Source organism: Podarcis melisellensis (genome assembly GCF_964234715.1).
Source record: "Podarcis melisellensis genome assembly, chromosome: 9".
In the NCBI taxonomy this organism is placed as follows: Eukaryota; Metazoa; Chordata; class Lepidosauria; order Squamata; family Lacertidae; genus Podarcis; species Podarcis melisellensis.
This window is the reverse complement of record NC_138541.1, coordinates 37,040,059-37,055,535: the sequence shown is the minus strand read 5'-3', so window position 1 is coordinate 37,055,535 and position 15,477 is coordinate 37,040,059. Positions and strand designations below refer to the sequence as shown.

The 15,477-nt window shown below is 47.9% G+C and overlaps 1 protein-coding gene across 1 annotated transcript; it reads right to left on the bottom strand.

The window, feature by feature from the left end:
- Positions 1-4,085: 4,085 nt before the first annotated feature.
- On the bottom strand, positions 4,086-7,765 carry POU4F2 (POU class 4 homeobox 2). Its single transcript, XM_081926484.1, has 2 exons — positions 7,212-7,765; positions 4,086-6,603 (listed from the first exon to the last, which is right to left on the bottom strand). Exons 1-2 carry the CDS (start codon positions 7,482-7,484, stop codon positions 5,665-5,667), a joined length of 1,212 nt encoding a protein of 403 aa, XP_081782610.1. The 5' UTR covers positions 7,485-7,765; the 3' UTR covers positions 4,086-5,664.
- Positions 7,766-15,477: the final 7,712 nt, after the last annotated feature.

The window sequence follows — 15,477 nt, the reverse complement described above, 5'->3', positions numbered from 1 at the left end:
CCTTCGCCCTCGATCTTGGCGCCCCGGTTTCATCTGCCTTTAATAGGCGATTAAAGGCGTGACCGTAGGATACTTTCGGCTTCCAGGCCTAGCTCACATATAATATAGATATAAAAATAGAGGACTGGTTGATGTTTCCAGATTGCTTTTTTTAAAAAAAGAGGCAATCTTTCTCTCTGTGTCTCTGTCTCTCTGCGTTTTGACTTTCTAAGCAGCTTCCTATTATCGCCACTTAATTTTATTTCCATTCTCTGCAAGTTAAATAGCCAGGCCGGGCCTCGCAGGGGAGCTGCCACGCGCCTGCAGACTAGGGATGTCAAGCAAAGCCTCGCTGCGCGAAGTTAATTTCAATTCCCGAGGAGAGTTTCACATTCCAGCTCACTGTGACCCGCAGTAATTAGCTGAGATAACGAATGATTACTTACTTATTCCTTGTAATTATCTGGATTTAATAATTCGCCGTGTAATTTATTAATAGCCTTTAAGTGAATGGCTTATTTAAGAGGGCCAAGAGGAAGTGCAAAGACTTCGTCTCGCCTTGCGCAGGTCTCTGGACAAACTCCCCCCCCCCTCCTCTACAGTCCTTAGGCATTGGGGCTCGTGCTTTTTCGGGGCTTGCCCTGTCTTCAGAGCTATACAGTATAGTCGCCATTCTTCTTCCTCGTCTTTGCTCTAACTCACTGTGAGCTATAGTCAAGTTCCAGATTCAACCGAGTTGCAAGATTTCTGAACAGGATCCCCCATTACACATAGAACAAAAAATAAGGGGGTCTGCTAATATTTCATCCATCCCTTGTGGACAAAAAAAATTATCACTAAAAGAGCTATATTTTGGACAGCGCCTTTTGCTGAATTCTTTTCCTGCCAAAATACATTTGTCGCACGCTGACGCTCCCCGATGCCTGAAAAAAAAAATCTACACTGTTTACTAGTTAATGTTGAGGCTGCCTTTCCTATCCTCACCAGATTAAGACGTGAGATACTTTTATTAAAATAAAATAATCATAATGCTCATCGTTAGTATCACCAACATCAACTCTGCCCTCATAGATTTAGCTTTCAGTTTTAAAGAATCAACTGCAGCAGAAATGAGTAGGTAAAACTCAGTTCTAGACAGAGAGAATGCGCATTGAAGTTCTGCTTCTTTGTTGACAATCCCCACCCCCATCAACAGTGTGTGTGTGTGTGTGTGTGTGTGTGTGTGTGTCCTTTTTGATCGACCTAAGGTGGAAACGGAGAAAAATGAAACCCTATTACAGAAGCTGTCTGCCAATAAAGATGAAACTCCAGAACGCTTTGTCCAAAGCACTGGTTTCACTTCTTTCTTTTTTTTTTTAAGTGTGTGCGCAACTCCAATCTATACTTTCTGTGTCCACTACCTCAGCCAACTCCATCCCCGGATCATATTTCCATGTCTTAACAACTATCCCTAGCAGCAACTGCTGTGCCGTTTTGAGTGTTGTCAAAAATATCTCTCAGCATATGGGCCATCTGCTTTGATTGAAAGACTATCAGGCTCCTAGGAAGTACTTCTTAGCCGTTCAAAGTGTATCAATAATAATATTTCGGTACCGACAGGCGAATCTTAAAAGGTGGCGTTACAAAGAACCGACTAACTTCTTCCTTTTAGCGTCAGATGCCGCTACTTTCTCGAAAACCGAAATAGACTGTATTTTTCTAATCAGGGTTTTTTTTTTGTCTGTATCAGTTTATCAGGCAAGGAACCTGCATTCATAGAAAAACAAGAGATCAAGGAAAACACAGTTCCTTCGAATGCCTTCCTGATTACACCTAATAAGCAAATGAAAGAGAAATACTTTGTGCTTGGAAGCATAGGGCTCTGAATTAACATAACGCGAAGAAAGATTTATTTGATCGATTAATGGTGAAATTACACCATTATAATATGATGCATCATTTCAGCAAGGAGATATCAACTCTTGTACTGTCGGCGGTGGGGGGTAGCGCCCTTTATTCTTCTCTCTGTCATATGTACAAAGCCTATGGATTTGTGTCAGCTCAAAATATTAAGTGGCTTCGTTGCCAATACTTTGCGCCTCCGTTGCAAATCTTTTCCCCTTTCTCGGTATTTTGTTTTCTTAAATGTATTTGCAGTAGGTTCGCACGTGAGCGTATATTCTAAGATCAAATGAAACTTCGTTTAGTTTGCTGAGTCCCAGTAGCAAAAAGCTGCCACATTCATCTCCCTTCCTCCACCCACCCCTCCTTCCCAGCTCACTCCGCCGCCCCCTCTCTTTCTCTCTCTCTCTCATTGCCTCTCTCTTCTTCGCTGTCTCCCTCTGTGAAAGGGAAGAGACAGCCTCTGGCAAACTGGCAAGATTGAACTGAGAGCAAGAGAGCGCCGAGGAGCTGCCCTTGGTGCTGAAAGCACAGGCGGCAGGGAGCAGATCGGCTGCAGTGGCAATATCATCATTGTCACCGAAAAATCAAAGGTGGGCGGAAGAAAGGGTGGAAAGGGAAGGGTGGTGAGGCTGTTTCCACTCGCTAACTTTTGTATGTAAAAAAACAAATAAAAGGTTTTTTAAAAAAATACTGGAACCTTTTTTTGCTCACAGACCAGTCTCTCATAGGCCACGGACCCGGCTCCACAATGGCAATGACAAGAAGACTTGGTTTTATCACCCTAACATCATTTTAGGGGGGATGTAGATAAGCTCACCAGAGCCTTAAAATTCCAGCAGAAAACAGCTCCCCCCTCCCGCCCCCATTCAAACTCGCTACATCAAAGACGTGTCTCCTTAGGCAATAAGGTTGCCAATTTGCACACCTCGGTTTGATTCCAAGGAGACACAACACACCAGATACAAAGCTTTCTATGGGCTGCTAGTTCTTTACCAGGACAGCATAGTTCTGTCGGGTATTTATATAGCTCCTTCTGGGCGATCTTTTGATCGCATGGCATCATTTAAATTTAGCTCTTGATCCGGGGCAATTCGTGGCCGCCTATCAAACCCAAGGGGAGCTACAGCAGCGGTTTGTCTGTGGGTGGTAGGGTGAGGGAAAGAAAATCTGCTGTCCTTTTTCCAGATCTTTCCCTGGGGCATCTTCGGTCTTCCCACAGAAGTGTGTCTTGTTCTAGGTTAGGAGCACATGAAAAGTTCTCCACCTAAACATCTTGTACAAACCTCTGCACTCCTAACCTGCCCAACCCTGTGCATTTTTATTCGGAAAGTAGCCTGTGTTCAGTAGGGCCTACCTCGTATTAAGTCTGTTTAGGATTGCAGCAGCCTACATTTGAAACTTGGCTCCGCTATTGGTTAGATTTGTTTAGCTGTGATGCTACAGCTGATTCCCCCCACCCCCGCATGTCTTTGAAGCACTTTAAGCAGTACAGGAAATGAGGACAAATAAGCGGGCAAGCCTTTCTCTTCTTCTTCTTCACCCCCTCTCTCCTCCCCGGTTCTGTCTCTCTCTTGATCTTGCTGCTTATGCGCTTGGCACTGCGGTGGTGGCGCGGAGCTCTGGGGACTCAACCTGCCCTCGTCATCATTCCCAGAGTCCAGCTACCAAGACGGGCTAATTGAATAGCTCCCTTCCAAAGTCCCTAAGCGCCATAGTCATTTTCCATGCCCCGGGTTTCTGCAATCTGGCTATCTACAGCCACAATACACTGAAGCCCATCAAGGAAATGTTATAGATTTACATACGATGCGCAGGAGGAAAGCAATAACGTGATTCTTTCAAGGTCCAGGAAATAAATGCCAACACAGAGATCTGTGGTTCTCTCCTAGTCTGAATACACACCAGGAGTTTGAAATACTTTGGGTCAATAGAAAGGGCTACTCAAAGAAATAACTCATACCTTGACTAGCTGATCCTAAACCCAATGAATTGAAAGTAAGTCCCACTGATTCCAGTGAAATCTGTTTCCAAAGAAGTGAGTTCGAATTACAAGTCTCTGTAGCGTTTTGGAAAGAGTTCAAATTCAATAACACAATCTAAAATGAGGAGGGGGGAAGTAACTCGGGAAACAGGTTTTTTTGTCAATAAAACGTTAAAATCTTTTTTTTAATGAAAGACAATTCAACAACATTTTAAATAAATCAATACATTACCATAATAAATAAACTTTCTATTAACAAAACCAAAGAAATCGTCATAATGTACAGAAGTAGGAATTCAAAGAGCCTTTCAAACATAACAGCAATGCAGCAAAATCTGTAAGAATATAACTGTATGTGCGTCAATTCTGAATGAATTATTTACAATACACAACGGTACCACAATCTAAGTACCTCGGGGAGGGTTTGTTTCAAAAGAGTTGTACCGAACAATGTGAATTTACAAACAGTGCATTCTCCCTTTTTATGTCTTGCGCGCCCGATCTCTCTCGCTCTCCTTTTCTCTCCCTAATATCGTTTTGGCTTTTCTACAAACAAAACCTCCGAAAATAATGCAAAAGCGAGAGAAAAACACCCTCTAGCAATCAAAGGAAATAAAGAGTAACTAGGAGACCCGAACACTGACGAGAAATAGCGTTGAAATCTATAACAGATAGCTACTTAGATGAAAGGAAATCTAAAAGCAACAGAACCCACCACCCTGTCGCCTACTCAAGGGGCGCCGTTTTAAGCAGCGTGTGGTGGGGACGATCTGGGGAATCCCCCCATTAAATATGTAACGCAGTCAACAAATACCTCCTTGGACAAGTGAGTCATTCTACACAAACAACGCAGGACAGCCACTATAGAGTGAGAACGCCTTACAAATATTTGCTGGAGAAACAGTTTCAATTCAGGTGAAAATATACAGATGGCCAAAAGGATTCCTCCTTTTTAAATAGTAATAAAAAGTTTAAAGTTTGTAAACGCTACCAACCAACGGAAAATAATGAATTTACACTAACCATACTTTTTTCCTTTTAACTTTTTTTTATCTAGACTTTGATGAAAGAGGTGCAATTAATTAGGATGAGCACAAAATGAAGTTACTAGAGAGATAAATCAATAATTTACAAGGGGTTGTTTGGCAGTAATCTAATAATAGCTCTTAAAAGATCTGTGAACACAGCAGGATCAGCGCTTTCCTTCCACATTATCACTTAAGAGAAGGAAACAGATAATAGCCACAGTAAAAATATATATATATTTATAATATGCAGTGTAATCGCAGAAAACCTGCCATCTTATTTTTTAAAAAAATCAAAATACTTTTGAGACGCCTCTCTTATGGTATAAGTTTCAACTCTAGATTAAAGTTTCAGTCTCTCTAATCGGTTTATTATTTTTTCCTGAAAAATAGCTGCAAAGGGTACTCTTACATCTGAACAAAGACGATGTCTTTAAGAATAAAAACAACTCTTACTTGATACGTCTTCGGTCCTTTATAAAGATTTCTTATCTGCTTTCACACAATCAGTCTGTCTTTGATGCCCGCTCAAAAAGTCTGAGCTTTCAAGTCCAATTATTTCTGCTGCCAACTTTCTCAACTTGACAATTTACTTCTCCAGTCAAAGTGTCTCTCTCTCTCTCTCTCAGTGTGTGTGTGTCTGTCTCAGTCTGACCCTCTTGATGAACTCTGGCCTCTTCCTTTCTCTTCCGGAAATCGAAGTGGAAAAGTCTCCTTGCAATGTTAGTGTTTACTTATTATTTTACTTTTCTGGGGTTTTTAAAAAAATTCTAAGCAGAAAGGTTTCCAAAGACTCTAAATCCCAGCGGAATATTTCATCCGTTTCTGTTTCTGTCTCTGGTTACAGAACCAGACCCGAACCACGTTCTTCTTGAGGTCCAGTTTCTCCGCGATGGCCGCTATTTTTTCCGAGGAAGGACGCGGCTGGATGGCGAAGTACGCTTCCAGGGACCTCTTTTCCGGGGCCGCGATGGAAGTGCGTTTCCTCTTCTTCTCTGCGCCGTTGAAGAGCTCCGGCTTGGTGAGCTTCTCCCGGTGCGATTTCTCCGCCTCTTCCAGCCAGGCTTGTAGGATGGGCTTGAGGGCGATCATGTTGTTGTGGGACAAGGTGAGCGACTCAAACCTGCAGATGGTGCTTTGGCTTAGGGATCCCACCCCGGGGATCTTGAGGTTGGCCAGGGCCGAGCCCACATCCGCTTGGGTCACCCCCAGCTTGATCCTCCTCTGCTTGAACCGCTCGGCGAAGGCTTCCAAGTCCCGCGGGTCCGCGTCCACGTCGCTCATGCAGCCCATGTGCGAGGGCAGCCCGTGGGCGTGCGCCATGCTGAGAGCCGCCTGGTGCATGGGGTTCATGCTGGCCATGTGGGGAGCGTGGCCCGGCGTGGAGACCACCGAGCCGTCGGGGCCCGTCATGGCACCCAGCGCCAGCCCCGGCGTGATGTGTTCCAAAAGCTCCCCTTCCAGCGCCTGGTGCGGTTGGTGGTGGTGGTGGTGATGGTGGTGGTGGTGGTGGCTGCCGGACAGGGCAGAGGGGTGGGAGATGGGCACCGAGGAGGAGGAGGCGGCCGACGTGCAAGGGATGGTGTTCATGGTGTGGTAGGTGGCGTCGGGCTTGAAGGGGCTGTGGTGCGGCGGGTGGTGGTGGTGGCTCTTGCCGGGCGAGACGATGTCCACCGCAGCCAGGGCTTCCGCGCGGGCCAGCAGGCTCTCGTCCAGACCGCCGAAGATGTTGCTCTGCAATTGCAAATAGAAGGCACACATTACTGCTGCCAAGAGGGAATTCGCCTCCTTGCTCCTCGGGGTGCCATCCGAAGCAGCCCAGCCCTGCTGAGAGAGAGAGAGAGAGAGAGAGAGAGAGAGAGAGAGAGAGAGAGAGAGAGAGAGAGAGAGAGAGAGCTAGAAAGAGGGAAATGAGGAGAGAGATGAAAAGAGAAAAAGAGGAGAGAAGAGAGATAGAAATAGGGGGGAAGCGAGAGCTGGAAAGAGAGAGAGAAATGGAAAAAGAAAGGTATGGGAAAAGGGAGGGAGAGAGGCAGACAAGAGGAAGAGAGAGGAAAGAAGGAAAGAGAAAGTGGGAAAGCAACGAGGGCAGAAAGAAGCAGGGGGGCAGTCAGGCAACTCTCTCTCTCTCTTTCTGACGCTCCCCCTCCTCCCAGCTCGGCTCGGCAGCAGCATCGCAGGTCGTAAAAATTCATGGCAGCCCCTTGGAAGCCTGCGCTGGGGTTGGGGAGGGCGGGAGGCGCGCGGGGTTGATTTGCTGCCTGGCCATGAAATAAACATGCCGGCGCCTGGGCTGCCCCTTATCCACCCTTCCCGCACTCGGGAGCGACGGAGCGACCTACCGGCGGGGTGGGCAGGCAGGCGCGGCGCAGGGCCTCCGAGGTGCTGTTGCTGCTGGTGGTGCTGCTGGGCGCGCTGCTGCGCCCGCCCGCGCCCCCGCTGCCGGCGTTGGAGATGCTGGGCGAGCTGGCCGACGGCACGGAGGCGGCCGCCGACGAGGTGCACGGCGACGCGGAGTGCAGGGCCGAGTACTTGGCCTCGTGGAGGCCGCCGCCGCCGCCACCTCCGTGCGCCATGCCGAAGGGCTGCTTGCTGTTGAGGGACATCATCATCATGGTGGCCGGCGGGAAAGGCGAGGAGGCGAAGAGGCGGGAAAAGGCGCGAGGAGAAGTTGCTGCCTCAGCGGCCGCCGCCGCCGCCGCCCCGTCGGACTGAGGCGCCTCGCCGGCTCTCGCGTCCTCTGCCTGCCCCTTCGGCGAAGCCTCTTCCTCTCGCCACTCTCCGCCGTCAAACTGCCCCCTCAGCCGCCTCGCCGCTGGCTTTTTACTCGCCTTGCCCCCCCCCTCTCGCTGCCTTGTCACTAGGACGCCCCCCCCTCAACTCTTTGGGGAAAGTCCCTTCCTCCTCCTCCTCCTCCTGCCCCTTCCCTGCTAGTCTTCCTTGCCTGCCTTCCTCGCCTCTCCTCAGCGGCCCTCCTTCCCCTCCCCAGCGCCTCCCCCTGAAGCGCCAGAGGCCCCCTCGTCCCGCCCGCCCGCCCTCCGCTGCTCCCGGCGCCCCAAGAAGCCCCCTCCCCGCCCAGCCCAGCCTCCCTCAGCTTGGAGCCCCGGCAGCTGTTGCTCAAACTGGAGCAAGAGCCCCGAAGCGCTGCCTTCTTTCTTCGCCGCCGGCTTCCCCTCCCTGCCCGCCCAGCAGCAAAAAGAGGAGGAAAAAAGGCGGGAGGAGCGCTCTAGCCTCGCCCTATTGTTCCTTCCTCGGCGGCTGGGACGCCGCCTCAGCGCTGGGCTGCGGCACACCTTGGCCTGGCAGGTGCCGAGCGCGAGCCAGCGAGACCTGCGCGTAACTGGGCTGAGCGAGTCTTTCTGTCTCCCTCTGTTTCTCTCTGCTCGTCGCCCATTGGACGCGGGCGAAGCCGGGGCTGACAAGGCGAGACGCATGCGTCCTGCGAGAGAGCGCGCGCGTGTGTGACTGCCGAGCGAGGGGCTGGAGGAGCGCGAGGAGGGAGACGGAGAAGGGAGCGAGGGATTGCATGAGCTGCGCGTGTGAGAGAGATAGATATTAGACGTTAATGCTAAGAGGGAACCTGAAAGGGAGATCATCACAAATATGTTGGCAGGATGATGTGTGGAGAGGGGAGGGGAAATGTGTGCGTGAGGGGACACGGGGTGGAAAGGTGCGAGAGAAGATGTCCTGTGGAGAGCAAGTGAGGGAGACCTCGTTGCTGGAGAGAGCGGGGGTCCCCGCGAGGCCACGTCGTGGACCTTTCTGAGGGGCTGAAAGACGAAGGAGAGAGCGGGCTGTTTCGAAGCAGAGCAGAATGTGTGTGTATTTGTGTGTGAGAGAGATGTGGATTGAACTTTACTGTCCTGGGAGGTGAGCTCTGTGGGACGGATAAAAGTGTTTACTATAGTTGTATGTAGATGACATACAGGATTTGGTTGCGCTTTTTTCTGCCTCTGTGCGGAGTCCATAGAGCAGTGCTGTGAATGTGTGTGAATATAATCAAAAGTATCCATCTCCCTTGGCTTGTGTTCATACGCTGAGGCAGCTCCCTGGTTGGGGCTGTTGCAATAGTGTCGCGAGGGGGCTGAGGAGAGACAAGTCCACCCTTCTTCTTCCACGAGGCGGAGAGAGCGAAGGGAAGGAGGGGTCTGGAGAAAGGTGAAAGCCTTTCCATTCGAGTTATTATCATTCATTAGCCACCGCGGAGTGGGGGGGGGGGCAGTTTGCCCCGAGAGACTTCACTGCGCAGATGCAGCAGGAGGACACCCCGCGCCACACACTCGCTACCCCGGAGACTGACTGGCACGACTCCCCTGAGTTGCCGCTGGCGCCTGGTTTTTATCCTGCCGCGGTGGCTCTTGGGAATTGGAATCCTGCCGCTCTCCTCCTCCTCCTCCTCCTCCGAAGTGGGCGCGTGCCAGAGGGTGGTGCCGTCGCCTCCCCTCGGTCGCTCCCCCGCACCGTCACCTTTGTTTGCCGTTGCCTGCGTCGCGCTCTGCAGGCTGGATGAAGCTGCCCGCCTTCAGGGGCCAGGCGCTGCGGGAGAAGGAGCTGCTTGCTGGAGGGGGTGCGAAGGGCGGGGCAGAGCAGAGCCCGGGACCAGCTGATGGCTCTGCTCCCTGCCAGCCAACAGCCTGTGTCTCTCGTGCCATTGCTTTTCCGCTTGGCCTCTTGCAAGAGTTCCACGTGGGATTCCCACGGGTGCCATGGGCCTCTCCAGGCTAGCGTGACACTAGGGGGAGGAGATGCCCCCAAATGTTCAGACCATCCTCCTCTTTCACCTCTTGCAATCCGGCATCTTAGTGCCACCCAAAGCCGCATGATGGGCTCAGTTCTGAGCCCAGCCAGTTCCTTGGCTCTGTCAGTTTTATGATGGATGGGTTTCATATTTAAAATATATATAGGTGTGGGTGGGTGAGTGTGTAAAAGAGAGAGGGGGGAAGGCTGCTGAGTGACTTATTTCAATACAGCTGGCCCTTTTGTGTGCCTTAATTTTACACTAGGCGGCTCCAGCAGGTTTCTCACCCCAAACGATAGGCTTCGTAATTTTCAGGGAAATAATAATAATAATAATAAAAATCCATTGTATCAGCTCTCACTGTCGCCAGCTCAGAGAAATGAAATAAATCAAAGTTAAAAGCTTGAGTATCATTTAATTATTGTGCGAACAGCGCTTGGAAAGGAGTGGAACAACATCTCTAAACAAATTATGGCCGGGCCAGGAAGGAATTATTAGATTGAAATTTCATTTAGGCTCGGGAGACACAGCGCTTCAATATGTAATCTGTTATGCCTCATCTGATTTGTATGCTTAATTCAGCTTGACGAATTTATTAGTTTTCATAATAGTAAAAAAAAAAGAGCAAACCACGGAGCAGCACTATGGGCTAATGCATTGTGTGTACTATAAATTGTATGTAACCGTTGAAAGGCTGAAGTCTATAGAAATCTTTTATTAATGGCAACATAGGAAGGGAGCAGATTCTTGCAAGCCTTTAAGGAGTTCATGTCAGCCCTCCACAGGGCTGTCTCGGTAGGCCATTAACATATCGTCATACTAATTAGGCTACTTCATCAGTGATATAATTTCAAACTTTAAATTATGTTCTAATTAACAAGGGTTGTCCAATTTGCTTAATCTTCAAAAGCCTTTTGGCTTGTCTAATTAGTCTAAACTATTGAGCATCTCAAACGCCTAATAAAAAGATCTGTAGATAATATTTTTGTATTTTCATTGAAAGAAGTTTACAAGGGACAGTTGAAGGGCAGAGGTGGAAAGCAGGTTTCTCTAGCCATCAGCAATTGGACTGACCGGTCATATTCCATATTTGTGTTACAGGTCGAGGAATCCTAAGAAAGCAATAGCTGTTTAACATTGCATTTCAGGATACTATTGAAAATTAAAAACAAAGGCTGGGGACAATTATGCTTCCCACAAATCAGTCAAACAGACCTCAAATCAAATTATCTTCTAATTTTCTAACAGATAATTAACAGGGCATTCTCAATTTAATACTTAGCTCTCAAGTGAACTTTGAGTTTAAAAACCCTCTTTTAAAAATATTTAACCCCCTGTATTGGGTTTAATTACTTGCACTAGTTGTTTTAATGTATGCCGTCACATGGGAGAACTGAGAATGCATATCGTTAATATGAATTAATCTTGATTTTAATAGCAACTGACAACTGATCTCCAAAATGCTAAACACTTGTCACCACTTCCTATGGTAAATAAGGGATTATAATATATTAATGAAATAAAGGGAACACTCGTGAAATAAGTGGGCAAACTTTGTTTGGTTCTACGTTTAGCTAAGATTATTTAAACACTGCAGTCTCCAAGGCCTCCTTTTCCAAAGGTCTGGGCAGAAGGGAAATTACCAAATCCGCGATACTAATGTAGATTAGTCATTCACTCTCTTTTCAGCAAAACCTTCTCCCCTCAACAGTATGTGACCTATATTGTCTGCTATCCTGTGTATCGTTGGGGGACAAATCCTACTGAAGCCAATGAGACTTAAGCCGCCCAATTCTGCTCGGGAATGGAACTCTTGTCATTAAACATAGATTCGTCTGTAGTTCTGATATGTAGCTATAAGCCCTTTTTTCCTCCGTGAGAAAACACATAGAAACAAACAAAAACCCTAAGTCACCATTCATATAGCTTCCTTCAAGCCCACGTGACAAAAGTCAGGCAAAAGCGGACAACGTAAACAAGGTGCTAACCTTGCACCAGACATTTTTAAATCACTTAGTCACCACAAAATACTCTGGAATAGATGCGCACCATATAATGTAATGTTGTAGTTTGCGCTTTGACCTCTGTGAAAGGGTCGAGTCCTGATTCCTGGCCTCTCTAAGATCAGTGGGAAATTGTTCGTTGGATGGGATGTCAAATGCTTGGGAAAGGTTCTTTTGGATAGTCACGAGAAAACAGAGTTGTAGGAAAATTCTGGCGTCTAAAGAGGCGACTGTTGTCTCATCATGAACCTGATTGGAGTTGAACTGAGGACGTATTCACGACTTAACTGTTTGCCTTCCAACAGGAATATGTTGTTCTGCATGTTGAAGATGTTATTATTTTTAAACCCCAAGCAGAAAATTAGCTTGGGTTCCCCACATCAGAGAGTCTTTGGGCGCTTCTGGATTTGGAGGCCTCTTTGTCTAGCAGCAGCTTCTGCCACCGACTGGCCTCAGACAGATGTGAAATGCAGCTGTCCCAGAGCAGCGTCAAGCCCTCGGGTACCAGCGCAAGGCTGCCTTCGCAAGCCTTCCAAAGCCATTAGTCTTCCTGCAGGCTCTGAGCACAAATGGACTTGCCTAAATAAAATTAGAGTCCCCCTTTCATTGCCTGACCCACGCAGACATCTGGGGAGAAATCACTGTCGCCTCTCATGTATCCCTGCTCTGATTTATGATTAAAATTTAAAGCAACGCATTCATATTTTACCGAACCTAATGCGCCGGATGAAATTTTAATCCATTAAGATGCAGGCTATACTTTAGGAAGCCCTGCCTTTGTTTTGCAGCAAGGAATAGAGAGTTCGGTTATGGCCAGGGCAGTTATTTATCGAAAATGCGGCTGTCCGATGCCCTCCCTGTTTTATATTAATGAACACACATTGCTTAGCACCTCCGTTTTATTTTAGTGCACGGGAATGTTCCTCCGCCGCTGCTTCCCCCCCACCCCGCTCAGCCCTGCTTTCCCAGTCAACAAACCTGCTCTGAGATGATTTATTCAAATAATTTGCTCGTTTTCTTTGCCTAACACCGGCAATCCTATAGGGAGGAATGTTGCGCGGCACGGCTGCCAGGTGATGACAGTTACTGGCTGGTTAAGTGAAAGAGTCAGAGCTGCGCTCAGGAGTCTCTGCCTGGCGTGAGGGACAACTTTGCAAGGAGCTTCAGGACCCTGGACAGCGCAGCGCGACCGGCGCTCCCTCTTCCTATTGGCAAGCGCGAAATGAGAGCAAATAAGCGCACCACCTTCCAACCCGCAGGAGATCCGCCTCGCTCCCTCCTTTCCTTGCGCGCGCGCGCGCGCGCACACACGAACACAAACAGGAGTAATCCTGAAGAGAACCACCTCGGCCAACACGCCGCTTCACGCTGAGGCCAGAATTATCCTCTCAAGGTGCTGTTACCTGAAGACAACTTGGAATATTATACTAGCACCGAGTGGACCTTGTTCAGGTCAAGTGTTGCCTCGCAGGATACTAACAGCTAACATAGCCGAGATCGAAAAAAACAGGAATGGGCTGTTCGTTGTCTGTTCTGCTGGTTCTTCATGGAAATCCGAAGGCTCGCTTAGAATAGCTCCCCGCTTCCTGTTGAGAACCTGCGATTTGAACGGGACTTGGACAGGTCCGAGTTCAAGCTCATAACAGAGCATTGGGTCCACTGGAGGTTCCCGGGCAGGTCATTTCCACCCTTTTACAAGTAGGAAATGGTCAACGAGGCAGAGGGGGGAGGGACTTGGCTCATGTTTGAACTTTTGTCTGCCATGAACTTTTTGGGCAGCCGTGGGAAGAGCCACAAAGTGAGTCTCTGAGCACCTGCTGAGAAATGGGTACAATCGCGATCTATTTCACAGACTTTCTGGGAAGGTTTTGAGGACGTTGTGAAGCAGTTACAAACACATTAGTTATGCACGTTCACTCGGATGCAAGTCCCACTGGGTTCAAAGGAACTTCTGTTTAGGATTGCAGCCTAAGTCTGCAATTCTAATCTATGCAGGCTTCCTTGGCTGTAAACCTGACCCCAGTGGGGCTTCCGAATAAACATGCATAGGATTGCACTACACAGCTACTTGGGACTGTGTCCGACTGAATTCAGTGCAGGTTACTTTTGAGTAAACATAGAATCGGGTTGTAAGGTGCCAAATAAGGAATAAATTCTGCTAATATTTAATCTATGCTGAAACCCGTAATGATTAGTCTCCCTGGACAGAGTTCAGATTACTGAAATTATTTTGCCATCTCTAAACACTGACGAGTTCACCTTCTCAAACTGCAGCCAAAATCCAGGTACGAAGGACCAACCCTTCCCTTCCTGAGCAAATTGCCCTATAAGCACCTTCGCCATATTCAACGTTTACAGCGTCCTCCTGTTGACGTTTGCCCTGAAGCAAGTTCCTCCGAGTTCAGAGGCGCTCTCACGTTGAAGCTGAACGACTCCCTTACCAGGGGCGGGGCAGTGAGAGAGGAGTGCCCTGATGACTTCCCCCTGGCGGGGGAATGTACCTTTCCCGAAGTTAAGTCAAGTCACGAAATCAAACTTAAGGCACGGAACAATCAATGAAGCTTTTTGCAATCCGTGGCGCCTTGTGCTTCCTGGCACTAACAGAAATGCAAGAAATCGAAACTTAATTACTTGAAAGAAATCCAGAAATCCCTCTGCATAATTTATCCGGGAGTTCTGGGGAGAGTTTGCGTTGAATTGTATGCATTTAAACTTGGTGCCTTCTCTCTCTCTCTCTCTCTCTCTCTCTCTCTCTCTCTCTCTCACACACACACACACACACACACACACACACAAAAACACACGCTGGATTTGTAAACTGCTGGTTACTGGACTTCATTCTAAATCCCTGGGAGTATTTACATGCTCCTGTTTACGGAGCCATTTAGCACTTGGCTAAAGTATTTCTCACCGATAAATAAAAGAAAAAATAAAAGTGATTTTTTAACAGAGTACCCCCGCGCCGCCGCGGCTACCACCAAATATATGGTTCTTCCCTATGCTGGAATTTCGGTTTAGCCGCTAGTCTGTTTTACTTATTCTTCTTGGCAGCCGTTTCATTTGCTTAGGAATTGGACAAGGAGTGAGCCAGTCGAAACGGTACCGAGGATGGAGAAGTCAGACTGCTGGGCAGGGCAAGCTTTCGAGTTCCAAAGAAGTCTTCCCCAGAACAGAATAAGAACCAATTTTGTTTGACTAGAAAGCTCGCTGCCCTGCGAAACACAGTGGGCTCCTTTAAACCCCTTTCTGACTTTCTGGCATTCTGGATATCCCTGACCTGAGGCTCTGCCTCAACGGGAGTTTGGTGGTGGTGATTGGGAGTTTCGAAGCTTGCAAGAGAGCGATCAGTATTTTCTTTTGGACTGTGGAAAGAAGACCATCAGACTGGTGCTAGGAGCTGGAATCGCGGTTTGTGTATTGGTATGTGTGTTTTAGCAGTCCCCCAAATCGCCCAGCCCCTCTTGCATTCATCAGTGGTACCCACTGCTCAGAGTCACAAACGAACTTTTATGGCTCATAGAATGTGAACTGATGTTATGAAAAGATGAAAAATGCATGGGAGGGAGGGAGGGGAGAAACTCCCTGGAAACATCAAGTACATTTTTATTTAACTCACATTAGTGAAAATATAATGTAAAAAGTGAAAGGATCTAACAAAACCATTAATAATTTAAAAAATAATTAAAGATAGTCTGTCCTTACTATTCATAGCCATTCAGCACCTTAGACAAAGAAAGTGGAATATGCTTAGCGTGAGAAGGGATGTGAGCAAACTGCTAATCAGGAATCAGGTAGAAACAATGATTACCCTGCTTCTCTAAGAGATGCAGAGAGGGACTGTCTTGTATTGGCCTTGTTTCTGCAGGT

What these genes read in the sequence shown, in the direction of transcription:
- POU4F2 (XM_081926484.1), bottom strand. Translation starts at nt 7,484, where the DNA reads ATGATGATGATGTCCCTCAACAGCAAGCAGCCCTTCGGCATGGCGCAC. An exon ending in CCTGCCTGCCCACCCCGCCG is followed by an intron (nt 6,604 to 7,211) that starts GTAGGTCGCTCC and finishes TTGCAATTGCAG; the next exon opens with AGCAACATCTTCGGCGGTCT.